The sequence below is a fragment of the Bos javanicus genome, chromosome 19 (genome assembly GCF_032452875.1).
Source record: "Bos javanicus breed banteng chromosome 19, ARS-OSU_banteng_1.0, whole genome shotgun sequence".
NCBI classification, from domain to species: domain Eukaryota; kingdom Metazoa; phylum Chordata; class Mammalia; order Artiodactyla; family Bovidae; genus Bos; species Bos javanicus.
The window spans coordinates 15,534,936-15,554,120 of record NC_083886.1 but is presented as its reverse complement, the minus strand read 5'-3'; the positions used below and the strand labels follow the sequence as shown (position 1 = coordinate 15,554,120).

Sequence of the window (19,185 nt, the reverse complement as noted above, 5' to 3'; positions counted from 1 at the left end):
AATAGTAATTTATCTTGAGCATGGTTTTGAATGTTTTCAACATAAAACATTCAAAGGATGGGGTGTTCTTTGAACTCCTTCCTCATGGTACCGTGCATTTAGTCCTTCTCAATTTTTTCCAGCACAGTCACTTTACCACTCCCCAAATATATATCTATGGTTGGAAAGTAAGACTCTACAACCAAAGCTATAGAAACAAATAATGGTACCCACACTCCCTTTGCCCAGAGAAACACCATTGTTGGTCATTCCACACTTACTCTGTCCATGTGTATGGACATGTGGGTGATTGCATATTTTTAACTCATTAAGATATTTAGCCTTCCCTCAGCGCATTTCAGTTTCAACTTTTTATTATGGGACATCTATGTACAAAGCAGACAGATTGGTAGAACAATACACCATGTACCCGTCACCCAACCATTGTCAACGTGTGGTCTTTCTTCCTTCACGTCTAACCCCACCCACTTCCCCCATCCCTGGTATTTTCAGATTCCAGGCATTATTTTATCACATATAAATTCTACGTATATCTCTAAAAGAGATGTATAAGGTTTATGTTACCTGTTTGGTTGTTATTTTATTTACTCTTGTAGATGTATTTATCCAACACATAGTTTTTCCTTATATAACCTATTTTATTTCTGCAACCTGTCTATCCCTTTCCCTCTCTCTTATTATATGTTCTGCATTTAGAAAACTTCATGTTTTTTGTTCTAATAGATACCTTATATCAAGACCTTAGAGTACTAACCATGGTCCCCACCTTTTATTTATTATTGCCTATAGATTTCTTACTATGAGTAACAGTCATAATATAATTAGCTCATTTCCTTCTTTCCTTCCTCCCCACTACCCTATCCCCAGCCGTTAAGTTTAAGCAATATCCTTGCATTTGCACTGAATCACGTTAAGGTACTGATCAAGCTTACTCTGCTTTTCGTGTGTTCTTTCCTTTGTCCTTCTTGATATTTAATAGGTACATTGTCGCAGCATATAGAGGGTTCATAGACTCTCTTCATGAACATTATTGAGTCTTAATTCTTCTGTAAGTATTTAATGACCTTACTAGTCCCAATTTTCATGTCTCTCCAGTACTTTGGTTGGCTGACAGTCAACCTCTAGTGGGTTCCTTAGGAAGCTCTCGTAGGAATGATGTCCCCAGTCTTCTCCACCACTCACCTCATCGCTTTCCTCGGATTTCTGCACAGATGCAGACACCTCATTGGTCTGGCGGGAGATGGTGTCTTGTCTCCTTCCACCCACTCACATTTTGGAGGTTGAGGGGATATCTTGTTCTACAGATCTGTTGTCTATGTGTTTTGAATTGTGCTATTTTGATTGCTCTGTTTTTATAGGGAGATTGTAGAAGGTTCAAAAACTATGCTAACCTGCACAATAAAAACCACCTTCTCAGAATCTGACATTATTTTTGTCTCACAACTTCCAATTATCTCCTTTATGAAGTGTCTGCTCAATCCTTTCCCCATTTTTCTCTTAGGATATGAATTCTTACTACTGACTTGTAGGCAACTCCGGATCCAAATTGTTTGTTGTATACGTGTATTATAAACATTTTCTCTCAATGAGGCTTGTCTTTTCTCTGTCGTAATGTTGTCATTCAATTAAGATTGAATAAGATTTCATTTAAATGAGATTCCATCTACCTACCTATTTTCACGCTCAATAATATTTCTGTAAAATTTAAGAAATATTTGCCTATCCCAAGGTCTTGAAGCTATCTTTTATAGCATTTTCTAGAAGCTTTATTGCTTTACCTTTCCCTTGGAGAAGGCAATGGCACCCACTCCAGTGCTCTTGCCTGGAAAATCCCATGGACGGAGGAGCCTGGTGGGCTGCAGTCCATGGGGTCGCTAAGAGTCGGACACAACTGAGCGACTTCACTTTCACTTTTCACTTTCATGCATTGGAGAAGGAAATGGCAACCCACTCCAGTGTTCTTGCCTGGAGAATCCCAGGGACAGAGGAGCCTGGTGGGCTACCGTCTATGGGGTCACACAGAGTTGGACACGACTGAAGTGACTTAGCAGTAGGAGTAGATCTATAACTTACTTAAACAGATTTGTTGTGTGGTGTGAGGTAGGAGACAAGATTTCTATTTTTTCATACAGAGAGCCCAGTTCATCCAACCACATTTCAGTCCTGCAAGTTTGCTAAACTTATCTCGATTCCTATCTTGATAATTGTTGGTTGGGGTGAACTTTCATATAAAATTTCAGAGTCAGCTTATGCTATTTTTGTGACAAATCCTTCTACAATTTTGACTGAGACTGTATTAAATTTCAATTTGGTAAGAAACTGATATCTTTAAAACACTGTATCTTTTTATCCATGAACATGGCATCTCTCTGCATTTATAAGAGAGTTAATTTTTTTTCTTTGTCGTATCATGTACTTTTCTGCACATAACTGGATAGATGTATTTCTAGGGAATTGATGGGGTTTGAATGATATTGTAAAGGCATTTGAAGTATTTATTTTGAGATTGTAAGAGAAGAGCTTTTCACTGCATATTTCCGCTCATCAGCCATCTGCAGCCTCGAGTGCAGTGAAGACAGGGATTGCGGGAGAGGAAAACAGTGCGTCCAGGATGGCTGTCAGCGAGTCTGCTCCCCGCTGATGAGTGTAGGTGAGTCCTGACTCTCTGCACCCTGCTCTGTCCTGGAAGAGTTAAGTGCAGGGCGTGATCTGATCTGGCACAATTGTGTGCTCATCCAGAGAAGCACACCGGAATGCCTGAGGTGTTTATGGTAATCACTGTGTCTGGAGTCTCTTGTCTAGTCCAGCCTCTCTTCACTTGGCCAGGCCATACATCAGTCACCCAGTTACAGGTGATAAAAGTGAGCTGGAAAGAGATGAATCGTGAGGGGGGCAGAAGCAGGTCAACCCTGCAGCAGGACCCACAGTGAGAATTCTCTTGGTGGTGGTGATGTGATTGTTGGTTGAGACGTTGTTCTTTTGCCAAAGGTTTTGATGCGGCTTCCAGGGCTGCCTCCATCTTTAAATTCTGTCTCTATGAGTATCAGAAAGTCACACTGAGACCTTCTTTAGGGATTAGAATCCAGTAAATCCTCTACTTGCATCAGAAATAATTTCTGGACCTTTAGGGCCTCAACTCTATATTCAAGGTTAATTTCACTGAATTGTATAGAAAAAGGGACATGTGCTTTAGAGGCAAAGAACCCAGAATTCTTGAAGTCCCAACTCTGCCATGACAAGTCTCCAGACAATCTGCCATGGACCACACAATCTCTCAAAGGCCTCATCTATAAAATACTAAAAATAAAACCTACTGGTTAAAGATCATTGGGGTTACTGTTAACCTGCTTTCCTTGCATCTTTCTTTCCTACAAAGACTTCAGTCCTAAGGAATTACTCCAAATACCCCTGGCAAACCTCAGCTATTACTTGCTGTTAGGGTCAGATGAGGTTCTATGTTAGATCATACTTAAACAGCGAAGTCCTAGATCAAAGTGTATGCTGCTGTTGTTATGCCATGGTCATTTATAAGCATATTTATAATTTAAGTGTCTCAGCCCAGTCTTTTCTGACCGTGAAGGTGTCTGTGTGGAGCAGTGCCGAGAAGACCAGGACTGCGCGGCAGGAGAGAAGTGCGTCAGCAACGGCTGTGGCCACGTGTGCTCACCAGTCCCGCAAGCAAGTAAGGCTGAGCACCCTGCCCAAATTCCTGGGCTTAAAAGGACTATGCACTTGGTCCTGCCCAACCTTTCAACAAATGTTCTATAGTAATTTATCTTGAGCATGGTTTTGAATGTTTTCAACATAAAACATTCAAAGGATGGGGTGTTCTTTGAACTCCTTCCTCACGGTACCGTGCATTTAGTCCTTCTCAATTTTTTCCAGCACAGTCACTTTACCACTCCCCAAATCCATATCTATGGTTGGAAAGTAAGACTCTACAACCAAAGCTATAGAAACAAATAAATGGTACCCACACTCCCTTTGCCCAGAGAAACACCATTGTTGGTCATTCCACACTTACTCTGTCCATGTGTATGGACATGTGGGTGATTGCATATTTTTAACTCATTAAGATATTTAGCCTTCCCTCAGCGCATTTCAGTTTCAACTTTTTATTATGGGACATCTATGTACAAAGCAGACAGATTGGTAGAACAATACACCATGTACCCATCACCCAATCATTGTCAACATGTGGTCTTTCTTCCTCCATCTCTAACCCCACCCACTTCCCCCATCCCTGGTATTTTCAGATTCCAGGCATTATTTTATAGCATATAAATTCTACATATATCTCTAAAAGAGATGTATAAGGTTTATGTTACCTGTTTGGTTGTTATTTTATTTACTCTTGTAGATGTATTTATCCAACACATAGTTTTTCCTTATATAACCTATTTTATTTCTGCAACCTGTCTATCCCTTTCCCTCTCTCTTATTATATGTTCTGCATTTAGAAAACTTCATGTTTTTTGTTCTAATAGATACCTTATATCAAGACCTTAGAGTACTAACCATGGTCCCCACCTTTTATTTATTATTGCCTATAGATTTCTTACTATGAGTAACAGTCATAATATAATTAGCTCATTTCCTTCTTTCCTTCCTCCCCACTACCCTATCCCCAGCCGTTAAGTTTAAGCAATATCCTTGCATTTGCACTGAATCACGTTAAGGTACTGATCAAGCTTACTCTGCTTTTCGTGTGTTCTTTCCTTTGTCCTTCTTGATATTTAATAGGTACATTGTCACAGCATATAGAGGGTTCATAGACTCTCTTCATATTATTGAGTCTTAATTCTTCTGTAAGTATTTAATGACCTTACTAGTCCCAATTTTCATATCTCTCCAGTACTTTGGTTGGCTGACAGTCAACCTCTAGTGGGTTCCTTAGGAAGCTCTCGTAGGAATGATGTCCCCAGTCTTCTCCACCAGTCACCTCATCGCTTTCCTCGGATTTCTGCACAGATGCAGACACCTCATTGGTCTGGCGGAAGATGGTGTCTTGTCTCCTTCCACCCACTCACATTTTGGAGGTTGAGGGGATATCTTGTTCTACAGATCTGTTGTCTATGTGTTTTGAATTATGCTATTTTGATTGCTGTGTTTTTATAGGGAGATTCTAGAAGGTTCAAAAACTATGCTAACCTGCACAATAAAAACCACCTTCTCAGAATCTGACATTATTTTTGTCTCACAACTTCCAATTATCTCCTTTATGAAGTGTCTGCTGAATCCTTTCCCCCATTTTTCTCTTAGTTTATGAATTGTTATTACTGACTTGTAGGGAACTCCGGATCCAAATTGTTTGTTGTATATGTGTATTATAAACATTTTCTCTCAATGAGGCTTGTCTTTTCTCTATCTTAATGTTGTCATTCAATGAAGATTGAATAAGATTTCATTTAAATGAGATTCCATCTACCTATCTATTTTCATGGTCAATAATATTTCTGTAAAATTTAAGAAATATTTACCTATCCCAAGGTCTTGAAGCTATCTTTTATAGCATTTTCTAGAAGCTTTATTGCTTTACCTTTCCCTTGGAGAAGGCAATGGCACCCCACTCCAGTGCTCTTGCCTGGAAAATCCCATGGACGGAGGAGCCTGGTGGGCTGCAGTCCATGGGGTCGCTAAGAGTCGGACACAACTGAGCGACTTCACTTTCACTTTTCACTTTCATGCATTGGAGAAGGAAATGGCAACCCACTCCAGTGTTCTTGCCTGGAGAATCCCAGGGACAGAGGAGCCTGGTGGGCTACCGTCTATGGGGTCACACAGAGTTGGACACGACTGAAGTGACTTAGCAGTAGGAGTAGATCTATAACTTACTTGAACAGATTTGTTGTGTGGTGTGAGGTAGGAGACAAGATTTCTATTTTTTCATACAGAGAGCCCAGTTCATCCAACCACATTTCAGTCCTGCAAGTTTGCTAAACTTATCTCGATTCCTATCTTGATAATTGTTGATTTTGGTGAACTTTCGTATAAAATTTCAGAGTCAGCTTATGCATTTTTGTGACAAATCCTTCTACAATTTTGACTGAGACTGTATTAAATTTCAATTTGGTAAGAAACTGATATCTTTAAAACACTGTATCTTTTTATCCATGAACATGACATCTGTCTGCATTTATGAGAGTTAATTTTTTTTCTTTGTCGTATCGTGTAGTTTTCTGCACATAACTGAATAGATGTAGTTCTAGGGAATTGATGGGGTTTGAATGATATTGTAAAGGCATTTGAAGTATTTATTTTGAGATTGTAAGAGAAGAGCTTTTCACTGCATATTTCCGCTCATCAGCCATCTGCAGCCTCGAGTGCAGTGAAGACAGGGATTGCGGGAGAGGAAAACAGTGCGTCCAGGATGGCTGTCAGCGAGTCTGCTCCCCGCTGATGAGTGTAGGTGAGTCCTGACTCTCTGCACCCTGCTCTGTCCTGGAAGAGTTAAGTGCAGGGCGTGATCTGATCTGGCACAATTGTGTGCTCATCCAGAGAAGCACACCGGAATGCCTGAGGTGTTTATGGTAATCACTGTGTCTGGAGTCTCTTGTCTAGTCCAGCCTCTCTTCACTTGGCCAGGCCATACATCAGTCACCCAGTTACAGGTGATAAAAGTGAAGAGATGAATTGTGAGGTGGGCAGAAGCAGGTCAACCCTGCAGCAGGACCCACAGTGAGAATTCTCTTGGTGGTGGTGATGTGATTGTTGGTTGAGACATTGTTCTTTTGCCAAAGGTTTTGATGCGGCTTCCAGGGCTGCCTCCATCTTTAAATTCTGTCTCTATGACTATCAAAAAGTCACATTGAGACCTTCTTTAGGGATTAGAATCCAGTAAATCCTCTACTTGCATCAGAAATAATTTCTGGACCTTTAGGGCCTCAACTCTATATTCAAGGTTAATTTCACTGAATTGTATAGAAAAAGGGACATGTGCTTTAGAGGCAAAGAACCCAGAATTTAAGTCCCAACTCTGCCATGACAATCTCCAGACAATCTGCCATGACCACACAATCTCTCAAAGGCCTCATCTATAAAATACTAAAAATAAAACCTACTGGTTAAAGATCATTGGGGTTACTGTTAACCTGCTTTCCTTGCATCTTTCTTTCCTACAAAGACTTCAGTCCTAAGGAATTACTCCAAATACCCCTGGCAAACCTCAGCTATTATTTGCTGTTAGGGTCAGATGAGGTTCTATGTTAGATCATACTTAAACAGCGAAGTCCTAGATCAAAGTGTATGCTGCTGTTGTTATGCCATGGTCATTTATAAATATTTATAATTTAAGTGTCTCAGCCCAGTCTTTTCTGACCGTGAAGGTGTCTGTGTGGAGCAGTGCCGAGAAGACCAGGACTGCGCGGCAGGAGAGAAGTGCGTCAGCAATGGCTGTGGCCACGTGTGCTCACCAGTCCCGCAAGCAAGTAAGGCTGAGCACCCTGCCCAAATTCCTGGGCTTAAAAGGACTATGCACTTGGTCCTGCCCAACCTTTCAACAAATGTTCTATAGTAATTTATCTTGAGCATGGTTTTGAATGTTTTCAACATAAAACATTCAAAGGATGGGGTGTTCTTTGAACTCCTTCCTCACGGTACCGTGCATTTAGTCCTTCTCAATTTTTTCCAGCACAGTCACTTTACCACTCCCCAAATCCATATCTATGGTTGGAAAGTAAGACTCTACAACCAAAGCTATAGAAACAAATAAATGGTACCCACACTCCCTTTGGCATAATCAGTAAAGCAGAAATAGATGTTTTTCTGGAACTCTCTTGCTTTTTCAATGATCCAGCGGATGTTGGCAATTTGGTCTCTGGTTCCTCTGCCTTTTCTAAAACCACCTGAACAACTGGAAGTTCACGGTTCACGTATTCCTGAAGCCTAGCTTGGAGAATTTTGAGCATTACTTTACTAGCATGTGAGATGAGTGCAATTGTGCGGTGGTTTGAGCATTCTTTGGCATTGCCTTTCTTTGGGATTGGAATGAAAACTGACCTTTTCCAGTCCTGTGGCCACTGCTGAGTTTTCCAAATTTGCTGGCATATTGAGTGCAGCACTTTCACAGCATCATCTTTCAGGATTTGAAAGAGTTCAACTGGAATTCCATCACCTCCACTAGCTTTGTTCGTAGTGATGCTTTCTAAGGCCCACTTGACTTCACATTCCAGGATGTCTGGCTCTAGGTGAGTGATCACACCATCGTGATTATCTGGGTCATGAAGATCTTTTTTGTACAGTTCTGTGTATTCTTGCCACCTCTTCTTAATATCTTCTGCTTCTGTTAGGTCCATACCTTTTCTGTCCTTTATCGAGCCCATCTTTGCATGAAATGTTCCCTTGGTATCTCTAATTTTCTTGAAGAGATCTCTAGTCTTTCCCATTCTGTTGTTTTCCTCTATTTCTTTGCATTGATCGCTGAGGAAGGCTTTCTTATCTTTTCTTGCTATTCTCTGGAACTCTGCATTCAGATGCTTATATCTTTCCTTTTCTCCTTTGCTTTTCGCTTCTCTTCTTTTCACAGCTATTTGTAAGGCCTCCCCAGAGAGCCATTTTGCTTTTTTGCATTTCTTTTCCATGGGGATGGTATTGATCCCTGTCTCCTGTACAATGTCATGAACCTGTGGAAAATCCTGAAAGAGATGGGAATACCAGACCACCTGACCTGCCTCTTGAGAAACCTATATGCAGATGAGGAAGCAACAGTTAGAACTGGACATGGAACAACAGAATGGTTCCAAATAGGAAAAGGAGTACATCAAGGCTGTATATTGTCACCTTGCTTATTTAACTTATGTGCAGAGTATATCATGAGAAACGCTGGGCTAGAAGAAGCACAAGCTGGAATCAAGATTTCCAGGAGAAATATCAATAACCTCAGATACGCAGATGACACCACCCTTATGGCAGAAAGTGAAGAGGAACTAAAAAGCCTCTTGATGAAGGTGAAAGAGGAGAGTGAAAAAGTTGGCTTAAAACTCAACATTCAGAAAATGAAGATTATGGCATCTGGTCCCCTCACTTCATAGGAAATAGATGGGGAAACAGTGGAAATAGTGTCAGACTTTATTTTTTGGGCTCCAAAATCACTGCAGATGGTGACTGCAGCCATGAAATTAAAAGACGCTTACTCCTTGGAAGAAAAGTTATGACCAACCTAGATAGCATATTCAAAAGCAGAGACATTGCTTTGCCAACAAAGGTCTGTCTAGTCAAGGCTATGGTTTTTCCAGTGGTCACGTATGGATGTGAGAGCGGGACTGTGAAGAAACCTGAGCGCCAAAGAATTGATGCTTTTGAACAGTGGTGTTGGAGAAGACTCTTGAGAGTCCCTTGGACTGCAAGGAGATCCAACCAGTCCATTCTAAAGGAGATCAGCCCTGGGATTTCTTTGGAAGGAATGATGCTAAAGCTGAAACTCCAGTACTTTGGCCACCTCATGTGAAGAGTTGACTCATTGGAAAAGACTCTGATGCTGGGAGGGATTGGGGGCAGGAGGAGAAGGGGACGACAGAGGATGAGATGGCTGGATGGCATCACTGACTCGATGGACGTGAATCTGGGTGAACTCCGGGAGTTGGTGATGGACAGGAAGGCCTGGCGTGCTGCGATTCATGGGGTTGCAAAGAGTCGGACACGACTGAATGACTGAATTGAACTGAACTGAACACTCCTTTTGCCCAGAGAAACACCATTGTTGGTCATTCCACACTTACTCTGTCCGTGTGTATGGACATTTTGGTGATTGCACATTTTTAACTCATTAAGATATTTAGCCTTCCCTCAGCACATTTCAGTTTTAACTTTTTATTATGGGAAATCTATGTACAAAGCAGACAGATTCGTATGATGATACACCATGTACTCGTCACCCAACCATTATCAACCTGTGGTCATTCTTCCTCCATCTCTAATCCCACCCACTTCCCCCATCCCTGTTATTTTCAGATTCCAGGCATTATTTTATCAAATTCTACATGTATTCTACATGTATCTCTAAAAGAGATGTATAAGGTTTATCTTACCTGTTTGGTTGTTATTTTATTTACTGTTGTAGATGTATTTGTTAGACACATAGTCTTTCATTAAATAACCTATTTTATTTCTGCAACCTGTCTATCCCTTTCCCTCTCTCTTATTATATGTTCTGCATCTAAAAAGCTTTATGTTTTTTGCTCTAATAGTTACCTTATATCAAGACCTTAGACTACTAGCCATGGTCCCCACCCTTTTTTATTATTGCCTATAGATTTCTTACTATGAGTAATAGTCATAATATAATTAGCTCATTTCCTTCTTTCCTTCCTCCCCACTTCCCTATCCCCAGCAGTTAAGTTTAAGCAATATCCTTGCATTTGCACTGAATCATGTTAAGGTACTGATCAAGCTTACTCTGCTTTTCGTGTGTTCTTTCCTTTGTCCTTCCTGATATATAATAGGTCTATTGTCACAGCATATAGAGGGTTCATAGACTCTCTTCATGAACATTATTGAGTCTTAATTCTTCTGTAAGTATGTATTTAATGACCTTACTAGTCCCAATATTCACATCTCTCCACTACTTTGGTTGGCTGTCAACCTCTAGTGGGTTCCTTAGGAAGTTCTCATAGAAATGATGTCCCCAGCTTTCTCCACCAGTCACCTCATTGCTTTCCTCGGATTTCTACACAAATGCAGACACCTCATTGGTCTGGTGGAAGATGGTGTTTTGTCTCCTTCCACCCACTCACATTTTGGAGTTGAGGGGATATCTTGTTCTACGGATCTGTTGTCTATGTGTTTTGAATTGTGCTATTTTGATGGCTCTGTTTGCATGGGGAGATTCTAGAAGGTCAAAAACTATGCCAATCTGCACAATTAAAACCAAGTTCCCAGAATCTGACATTATTTTTGTCTCACAACTTCTAATTATTTCCTTTATGAAGTGTCTACTCAATCCTTTATGAATTGTTACTATTGATTTGTAAGGAATTCTGGATCCAAATTGTTTGTTTTATATGTGTATTATAAACATTTGCTCTCAATCAGGCTTTTTTTTCCTCTGTCTTAATGTTGTCATTCAGTGAAGAAAAGTTTATAATTTTAATGAGATTCCATCTACCTATCTATTTTAATGGCCAGTAACATTTCTGTAAAATTTAAGAAATATTTGCCTATCCAAAGGTCCTGAAGCTATCTTTTATAGCATTTTCTAGAAGGTTTATAGCTATACCTTTCTCTTAAATCTATTAACTCACTTGAACAGATTTGTTGTGTGGTGTGAGGTAGGAGACAATGTGTCTTTTTTTCGTACAGAGAGCCCAGTTCATCCAATCACAATTTCAGTCCTGCAAGTTTGCTAAACTGATCTCGATTCTTATCTTGATAATTGTTGATTTTGGTGAACTTTCGTATAAAATTTCAGAGTCAGCTTATGCATTTTTGTGACAAATCTTTCTACAATTTTGACTGAGACTGTATTAAATTTCAATTTGGGAAAGAAATTGATATCTCTAAAACACCCTATCTTTTCATCCAAGAACATGGCATCTCTCTGCATTTTTAAGATAATTAATTTTTTTTCTTGTCATATCATGTACCTTTCTGCACATAATTGGATAGATGTATTTCTAGGGCATTGATGGGTTTTGAATGATATTGTAAAGGCATTTGAAGTATTTATTTTGAGATTATAAGAGAAGAGCTTTTCACTGCATATTTCCCCTCATCAGCCATCTGCAGCCTCGAGTGCAGTGAAGACAGGGATTGCGGGAGAGGAAAACAGTGCGTCCAGGACGGCTGTCGGCGAGTCTGCTCCCCGCTGATGAGTGTAGGTGAGTCCTGACTCTCTGCACCCTGCTCTGTCCTGGAAGAGTTAAGTGCAGGGCGTGATCTGATCTGGCACAATTGTGTGCTCATCCAGAGAAACACACCGGAATGCCTGAGGTGTCTATGGTAATCACTGTGTCTGGAGTCTCTTGTCTAGTCCAGCCTCTCTTCACTTGGCCAGGCCATACATCAGTCACCCAGTTACAGGTGATAAAAGTGAGCTGGAAAGAGATGAATCGTGAGGGGGGCAGAAGCAGGTCAACCCTGTGGCAGGACCCACAGTGAGAATTCTCTTGGTGGTGGCGATGTGATTGTTGGTTGAGACATTGTTCTTTTGCCAAAAATTTTAATGCAGCTTCCAGGGCTGCCTCCATCTTTAAATTCTGTCTCTATGAGTATCAGAAAGTCACACTGAGACCTTCTTTAGGGATTAGAATCCAGTAAATCCTCTACTTGCATCAGAAATAATTTCTGGACCTTTAGGGGCTCAACTCTATATTCAAGGTTAATTTCACTGAATTGTATAGAAAAAGGCACATGTGCTTTAAAGGCAAAGAACCGGACTTGAAGTCAGGTTGAACTTCAACCGGACTTCAAGTCCCAACTCTGCCATGGACCAGACAATCTCTCAATGGCCTCATCTATAAAACACCAAAAATAAAACCTACTGGTTAAAGATCATTGGGGTTACCATTAACCTGCTTTCCTTGCATCTTTCTTTCCTAAGACTTCAGTCCTACGGCATTTCTCCAAATACCCCTGCAAATACCTCAGCTATTATTTGCTGTTAGGGTCAGATGAGGTTCTATGTGAGGTCATATCTAAACAGCAAAGTCCTAGATCTAAGTATACGCAGCTGTTCTTATGCTATGGTCATTTATAAGTATTTATTTAGCTTAAGAGTCTCAACCCAGTCTTTTCTGATCGTCAAGGTGTCTGTGTGGAGCAGTGCCGAGAAGACCGGGACTGCGCAGCAGGAGAGAAGTGCGTCAGCAACGGCTGTGGCCACGTGTGCTCACCAGCCCCGCAAGCAAGTAAGGCTGAGCACCCTGCCCGATGTCCTGGTCCCAGCAGGAATATATGCTTTGTTCTGCCCAACTTTTCAGCAATTGTTCAATAGCAATTAACTCTTGAGTATGGTTTTGAACGCTTTCATCATAAAATATGTTTAAAAAGGAGATCTTTTGGAGTCTTCAATCACGATCTCATTGCATTCCGTAATTCTCAACTTTTTTCAGCCTGGGCACTTCTTTTTAAGAACAACTCTTCTTTTTATCCCTCCCCCCCCAAATATATATATTTATGGTTGCAAAACAAGACTCTACATCTAAAACTATGTAACCATATAAATGACACCAACAATATTATCACCCAGAGAAACATCATTGTTCATCTTTCCACACTTACTCTCTCTGTCTGTGTATGGACATGTTAGTGATTGCACATTTTTTTTACTCATTAAGGTGTTTTGAATGTTCCTAAGCAGATTTCAGTGTCAGTTTTTATTTTGGGAAATTCTTCACACAAAGCAGACACATTGTGGAATGATGGACCGTGTACCCATCACCCAGCTTCAACCATTATCAACATGCAGTCATCCTTCTTTCAAATCTAATCCCACCCGCCTCCCCTCATCCCCTGATATTTTCAAGCAAATTCCAGACATCATTTTATTACATATTATTTCTATATACATCTCTGAAAGAGATACATGAGGTTTATCTTACCTTTTTTGGTTGCTATTTTATTTACTGTTGTGAATGTATTTATCAGGTGTATAGTCATTGATTGTATAGCCTATTTTATTTGTGTCATCTGTCTCTCCTTTTCCCTGTCTCTTACTGCATGCCTTGCATTTAGAAAGCTTCATGGGTTTTGTTCTGATAGTTACCTTATACCAAGACCTTAGAGTACTACGTTTGCTATTGTTCAGTTGCTGAGTTGTGTCCGACTCTTTGCAACCCCATGGACTGCAGCACGCCAGGCTTCCCTGTTCTTCACTATCTCCCTGAGTTTACTCAAACTCATGTCCCTTGAGTCAGTGATGCCATCCAACCATCTCATCCTCTGTCACCCCCTTCTCCTCTTGCCCTCAATCTTTCCCAGACTCAGGGTCTTTTCTAATGAGTTGACTCTTCACATCGGGTACCCAAAGTGTTGGAACTTCAGCTTCAGCATCAGTCCTTCCAATGAATATTCAGGGTTGATTTCCTTTAGTATTGACTGGTTTGATCTCCTTGCAGTCCAAGGGACTCTCAAGAATCTTCTCTTTGGCCCCTCTCTTTTTTTAATTATCATCTATAGGTTTCTTACCATGAGTTACAGACATAATAAAATTAGCTAGTTTCCTCCTTTCCTTCCTCTCCACTCTGCCCCCAGCAGCTGATTTTAAGCAACATCCTTTCATTTCCCCTGAATCAAGTTAAGTTACTTACCAAGCTTACTCTGCTTTTCGTATGTTCTTTCCTTTGTCCTCCCTGATTTTTAATAGGTGGATTGTCAAAGCATATAGCAATTTCATAGACTGTCTCCATAGACCACTACTGAATCTTAATTTTTCACGTGAAATACACACTTACTGCAGAAAAGGCAGGAACTACAGAACAAATTGTGCTTCCCAGGTGGTGCTAGTAGTAAAGAACCCCCCCACCAGTGCAGGAGACATGAGAGACATAGGTTCAATCCCTGGATTGGGAAGATACCCTGGAGGTGGCATTCTTGCCTGGAGAATCCCACAGACAGAGGAGCCAGGCAGGCTACAGTCCATAGGGTCGTGAAGAGCAGGACAGGCTGCAGCAACTTAGCATGTCTGCACAGAACAAACTGGTGAAAGATGTGCCTATACTCTTATTACCCGGAGATAAACAGAGTGACGTGTACATTCATATTCTTCCACATATATATTCAGGGGGTATGGTGCCAAATAATCATGGCATCACCCTCCACAAATATATTTTTTAAATTTCCTTTATCTTTTAACACTCAGTAATATGTGGTGAATAGTTTGCCACAAGTGTGGACATGTGTTATACAACTTTATTTTTTTTAAAGACTTCAAAGCATTTTTATTGTAAATATACCACATTTTGTTTACTAATCCTTAATCAATGGGCTTTTCAACTTCTCTAATACTTTTCTATCAAAGGATCCCCTTGGAACTAAATCTTTACGTGTATAACTTGATTCTTTCCTTAGGAAACATTCCTAGAAGTGATATTGCTGACTCAAAGGGCACGTATGTTGGCTTGTTTTTTTTAATTCAAACATACTTGGCTAATTTGCTTTTCCAAGGATGTATTGTTTAGGTCAAAAAGTTTCATGGACTTTAAAATGCTGTATATAGTTTTAAGTTTTCACTGTTTGACAATGATAATAATTTCATATGAGTTTATTGTTTTAAACTACATGCAATTTTATTTTTTATGACTTTTTTTTTTTAATACATATTTATTGTCTGTGCTGGGTCTTAGTTGCAGCATGTGGGATCTAGTTCCCTGACCAGGAAACGAACCTGGGTCCCTTGCATTGGGAGCATGGAGTCTTAACCACTGAACCATCAAGGAAGTCCCTACATGCAATTTTAAAACAACTTGAGGCATGTTTATGAGATACGGTTCTTAGGGATTATTTCAATGATCCTTTGCAATGAGTTGGCATCCCAAAGAATAGGAAAAAAGGGGAAAATCCATATTTGGCAACCCCTCTGTGTCAGGTCTTTTCAAAGTTCATTCTTTTGTTTAATCTTGAGAACTTTAGGTATGAAAGATGTAGGTATTCATCTCACCTCCATTTTCCAGATGAGGAAACTTAAAAATGAACCAACTATATTTTGTTCCTCTTTCTCGTTTTACCGTGATTTGTGCCCACCCTCTTCTTTAAGTCACCTGGCTCACACTGCAGACAGTGAGACCAAGGGGTGCCTTAACAGCGCCCCCAGCTGTTGTCGCCGCTTCAGGAAGGGCGATTCCGGGGCGCCTGGCACAGGAGCTAGGTCTGTAGAGTGAGCTACCGTGGCGCCATCTGCTGGCTGCCACTGACCATTGCATAACCTCCCCAATCATAACATGGTGCTGGCTAAGGCGGATAAGGTAGAAAAGTCTGTAGACCTCACCTTTGCATTTTATCTTCATTACACCTTCAAGAAGCAAATCTTATTACCCGCATTTCAAGTGCTTGGAAACTAGGCCTCAAGGACAGTATGTGCTCCTCCTATATCAGGCAGTTAATAAACGGCAGCAGCGGTCTCTTCATATCCAATGCCAGAGTACTTCCCAGCTGATCACCCAAAGTAATAAGGATGGGACATTATCCTCATGGCCTGTATTTTCCTCCACATTCACACTATAAGGAAAAAAACTACCCTGCATCTTTGCATGAAGTGGCCACAAGTGTGTGTCCCTGGCGTGGCAGCTGCTGGCCACACTCTGGCTCATTCTCATGGCCTCACTGCCCGCTTAATCTCCTTCCTGCTCAGATCTTCTTGTCCTGTTCTCTGCAAGGTGAACTGGAGCAGCTGCCTCTGTCCCAGGGCGGGTATTTCCCCAGGTCTGGCTGATTGATGGGACTTCCCCTGGGACTCCCCTCCTGACCCACACAGCCCCATTCTGCGGAGCTAGGACAGGAGGCCCTGGGGCTTCTGATGGGGAAGGCTAGTCCTGGGGCTGACATCATTGTCCCAGCTCACATGAGAACATGGCTGCTAGCTCCAGAGAGCCTTCACAGCAGTAGAGGGTAAGAGGAGGCTTGCAGTCACACAGACGGCATTCAAACCCTGGCCCCTCCTTTTCCCAGCTCTGAGATGGCTGCTAGTTACTCATGCTAAAACAAGGATAATAGTCCTATCTCACAGGGTCATTCTAAGGATTAAGTGAGACTGTGCTAAATATGCAGCCAGGTGCCTGGCACTTAGTGCTCAATAAATGGTAGCCCAGAAACAAGTGAAGGGTGAGTGCCAGATATATGCCTTCCCCGAGGCTCCCTTGGTCAGGAGGGAGCATTCGCACAGACAGACATCTGCTTGGCTTTTGGCTGGGCCACTAAGGATGGATGGAAATCACCACAAGCTCAAATGTCACCTCTGGGAGAATGAGAAAAAGGCCTCTTGTGGTGGTCAGAGTCCAGTGGGTGCTCAGTTTGGTGACCAAATACCTTTATCCATGTGGAAAAATTGCCCTTCTCTCTGGGTGGAGGCAGTGCCCAGGTGGAAGGCTTCAGGATGAAGATGGGATGGATTATAGTTCTGCTCCTCCTGTCACCAGACATAGTTGTGCAGTGCACAAACTGTAAAACCATACATGGCAGCCCTGGGTGGAGTGGATGAGGGGAAGTGTGAGTGCCTTGAGTCCTCATAACGTCTTTTTAAGCTGTCGTGTCACACTCATTCCCTAGACATAGAAGTTTGAGGTCAGTAAAGTTATGTGACTTGTTAATACATGGCAAAGCTGGTGTCCTCTACTTGAAAAACCCTGAACACTTTTCTACAGCCTCCCTGCAAGAGGAACTCTTCAAGAGTCACCACTTCTGTCTCTTTCTTCATTTCCTCAAGGCACAGAACGCTGAATAGAAAGGACCCGCATCTGTCATATGGTGTGTTCTGTTCTTTTCTCAAGTCCCAACTGCAGCAAGCGAGCCCTGTCCCGGTGGGACTTCCCCACGTCTTGCTGGCTGCCTGCCTTCCTCCACAGCTCCCCTCCCTTCCCTTAGTCAGGATCCACAGCGTCATCCTGAGAAGGTCTTTTGATAGAAGCAGCTTTCTGGGGCTGTCCTCCCATCCTGGTTCGTGGGTGAACACAGATGTTAGTGCTACAGAGAGGTGGCAGCGGTAACGAGGAAGCTTCTCTTCAAATCTTTATTTTGAAAGATTTGTGTGTCTCAGATTCTGTGTCTGCTTTTTTCTAGCTCTGGGGTCTTGTGGAAGTTACTCAAGCTCCCAGAGTCTCGGTTTCTGTACATTGAGATTAAGAAGGCCCATCTCCTAGTGATCTTGTGACAAATAAATGAGATCACAGATGTGAGTCACTTGCCTAGAACTGGCACAATAACAAGGGCTCACTAAATGGTAGAAAAAGACCCTGGCAGTATGGGAGCCGCATATGTGCCGTTTCAGAAGATGCCCTTCATGGAAAGGGAGCATCACTCTCATGTGATTGTGGAAAACCAGGATATCCGGAGTCCAAAAATCTCCAATGAAATCCCAGCCTTGCCATGGGCCCTCCCCTGTTTTCACCTTGGTCTCTGTTTGGAGGACAATTAACAAGCCTTCAGTCCAACCTAGAGACCTGAACACTTTAAAGTGTTTGGATTCAAATGTTCAAAATCGCCCCATGAGGACACTGTAATTATGTAAAAAGTGTCAGGCAGTCCACATGGTGGTTGATTATCCAGTTAACTCAGTGATGCTATTAAACTGTTTAGTAATTTATTGAGTACAGTAGTTTCCACGTGTGTTTGAAAACTTGCAGCGTCTACTATTTGACGATACTTGGTGTCTGGAAGGACTTACCAACCTCATGCATTAACTGATTCCTTGACAGATACATAGTCACTGTGGGAAGAAACATCAAATTCTGAGTTCCTGCTATTTTCCAGGCATGTTCTGAGATTGTTCTGAGATTTTAAAAAATCTCAGAAGTAGTAACGGATATTTTTAAACAAATGAGGGAACCAAGGCTTACAGTAGTGAAAAGACTTACCTGTAGCCACATAGACAATGAGAGAGAGCCTGGGTCATCTGTGAACCATACTGAAATTAGCATAAGCCCTCTATTGTGGCCTCCAGTTGCATAAATTAGCATATATCCTATTCTCTTGTATTAAGTATCCTATCATGCATGACATATGTGCTGTGCTATGCTTAGTCGCTCAGTTGTGTCTGATTCTTCACAACTGTAGCCCGCCAGGCTCCTCTGTCCATGGGGATTCTCCAGGCAAGAATACTGGAGTGTGTTACCCTGCCCTCCTCCAGGGGATCTTCCCAACCCAGGGATCGAACCCACATTGCAGGCAGATTCTTTACCATCTGAGCCACCAGGGAAGCCCTGCATGAATATATGTCTTTTACAATTTAACATGAGTTGTGGACATTTTCCCATGTCCACACAGACAGATTTCATAATTTTAGGATTATATGATGACTAGTGAATACATTTACTTTAATTCATTTAACCAGTTACCATTTGATGGTCATTTTATTTGCTTGACATTTTTTTTGCTATTGCCCAGGATGGTATAATGAACGTGATTTTATAGTTTTGTTCATCAGTGGAAATGTTTCCTGTAGAATATATTTCTTAGGAGTGAAACAAAAAGGTCAAGTTTATGTTTGTTTCCATAAATATTCTCTCCCCTTCTCCTCCTCTTTCTCCCTTCCTCTCTTTC

General features: G+C 41.5%; 1 protein-coding gene across 3 annotated transcripts in view; it reads left to right on the top strand.

Moving 5' to 3' along the window:
- Positions 1-19,185, top strand: part of LOC133231769 (keratin-associated protein 10-6-like) — a 37,724-nt gene that overhangs the window by 8,114 nt on the left and 10,425 nt on the right. For all 3 annotated transcript variants that reach the window (XR_009731234.1, XM_061390328.1, XM_061390327.1), the window contains exons 5-10: positions 2,549-2,650; positions 3,581-3,682; positions 6,308-6,409; positions 7,326-7,427; positions 11,712-11,813; positions 12,741-12,842. Coding sequence is in view for 2 of the 3 variants with exons in the window: in XM_061390328.1 (XP_061246312.1) it covers positions 2,549-2,650; positions 3,581-3,682; positions 6,308-6,409; positions 7,326-7,427; positions 11,712-11,813; positions 12,741-12,842 (612 nt within the window). In the remaining variant the exon portion in view is untranslated. The remainder of the gene's footprint in view (positions 1-2,548; positions 2,651-3,580; positions 3,683-6,307; positions 6,410-7,325; positions 7,428-11,711; positions 11,814-12,740; positions 12,843-19,185) is intronic.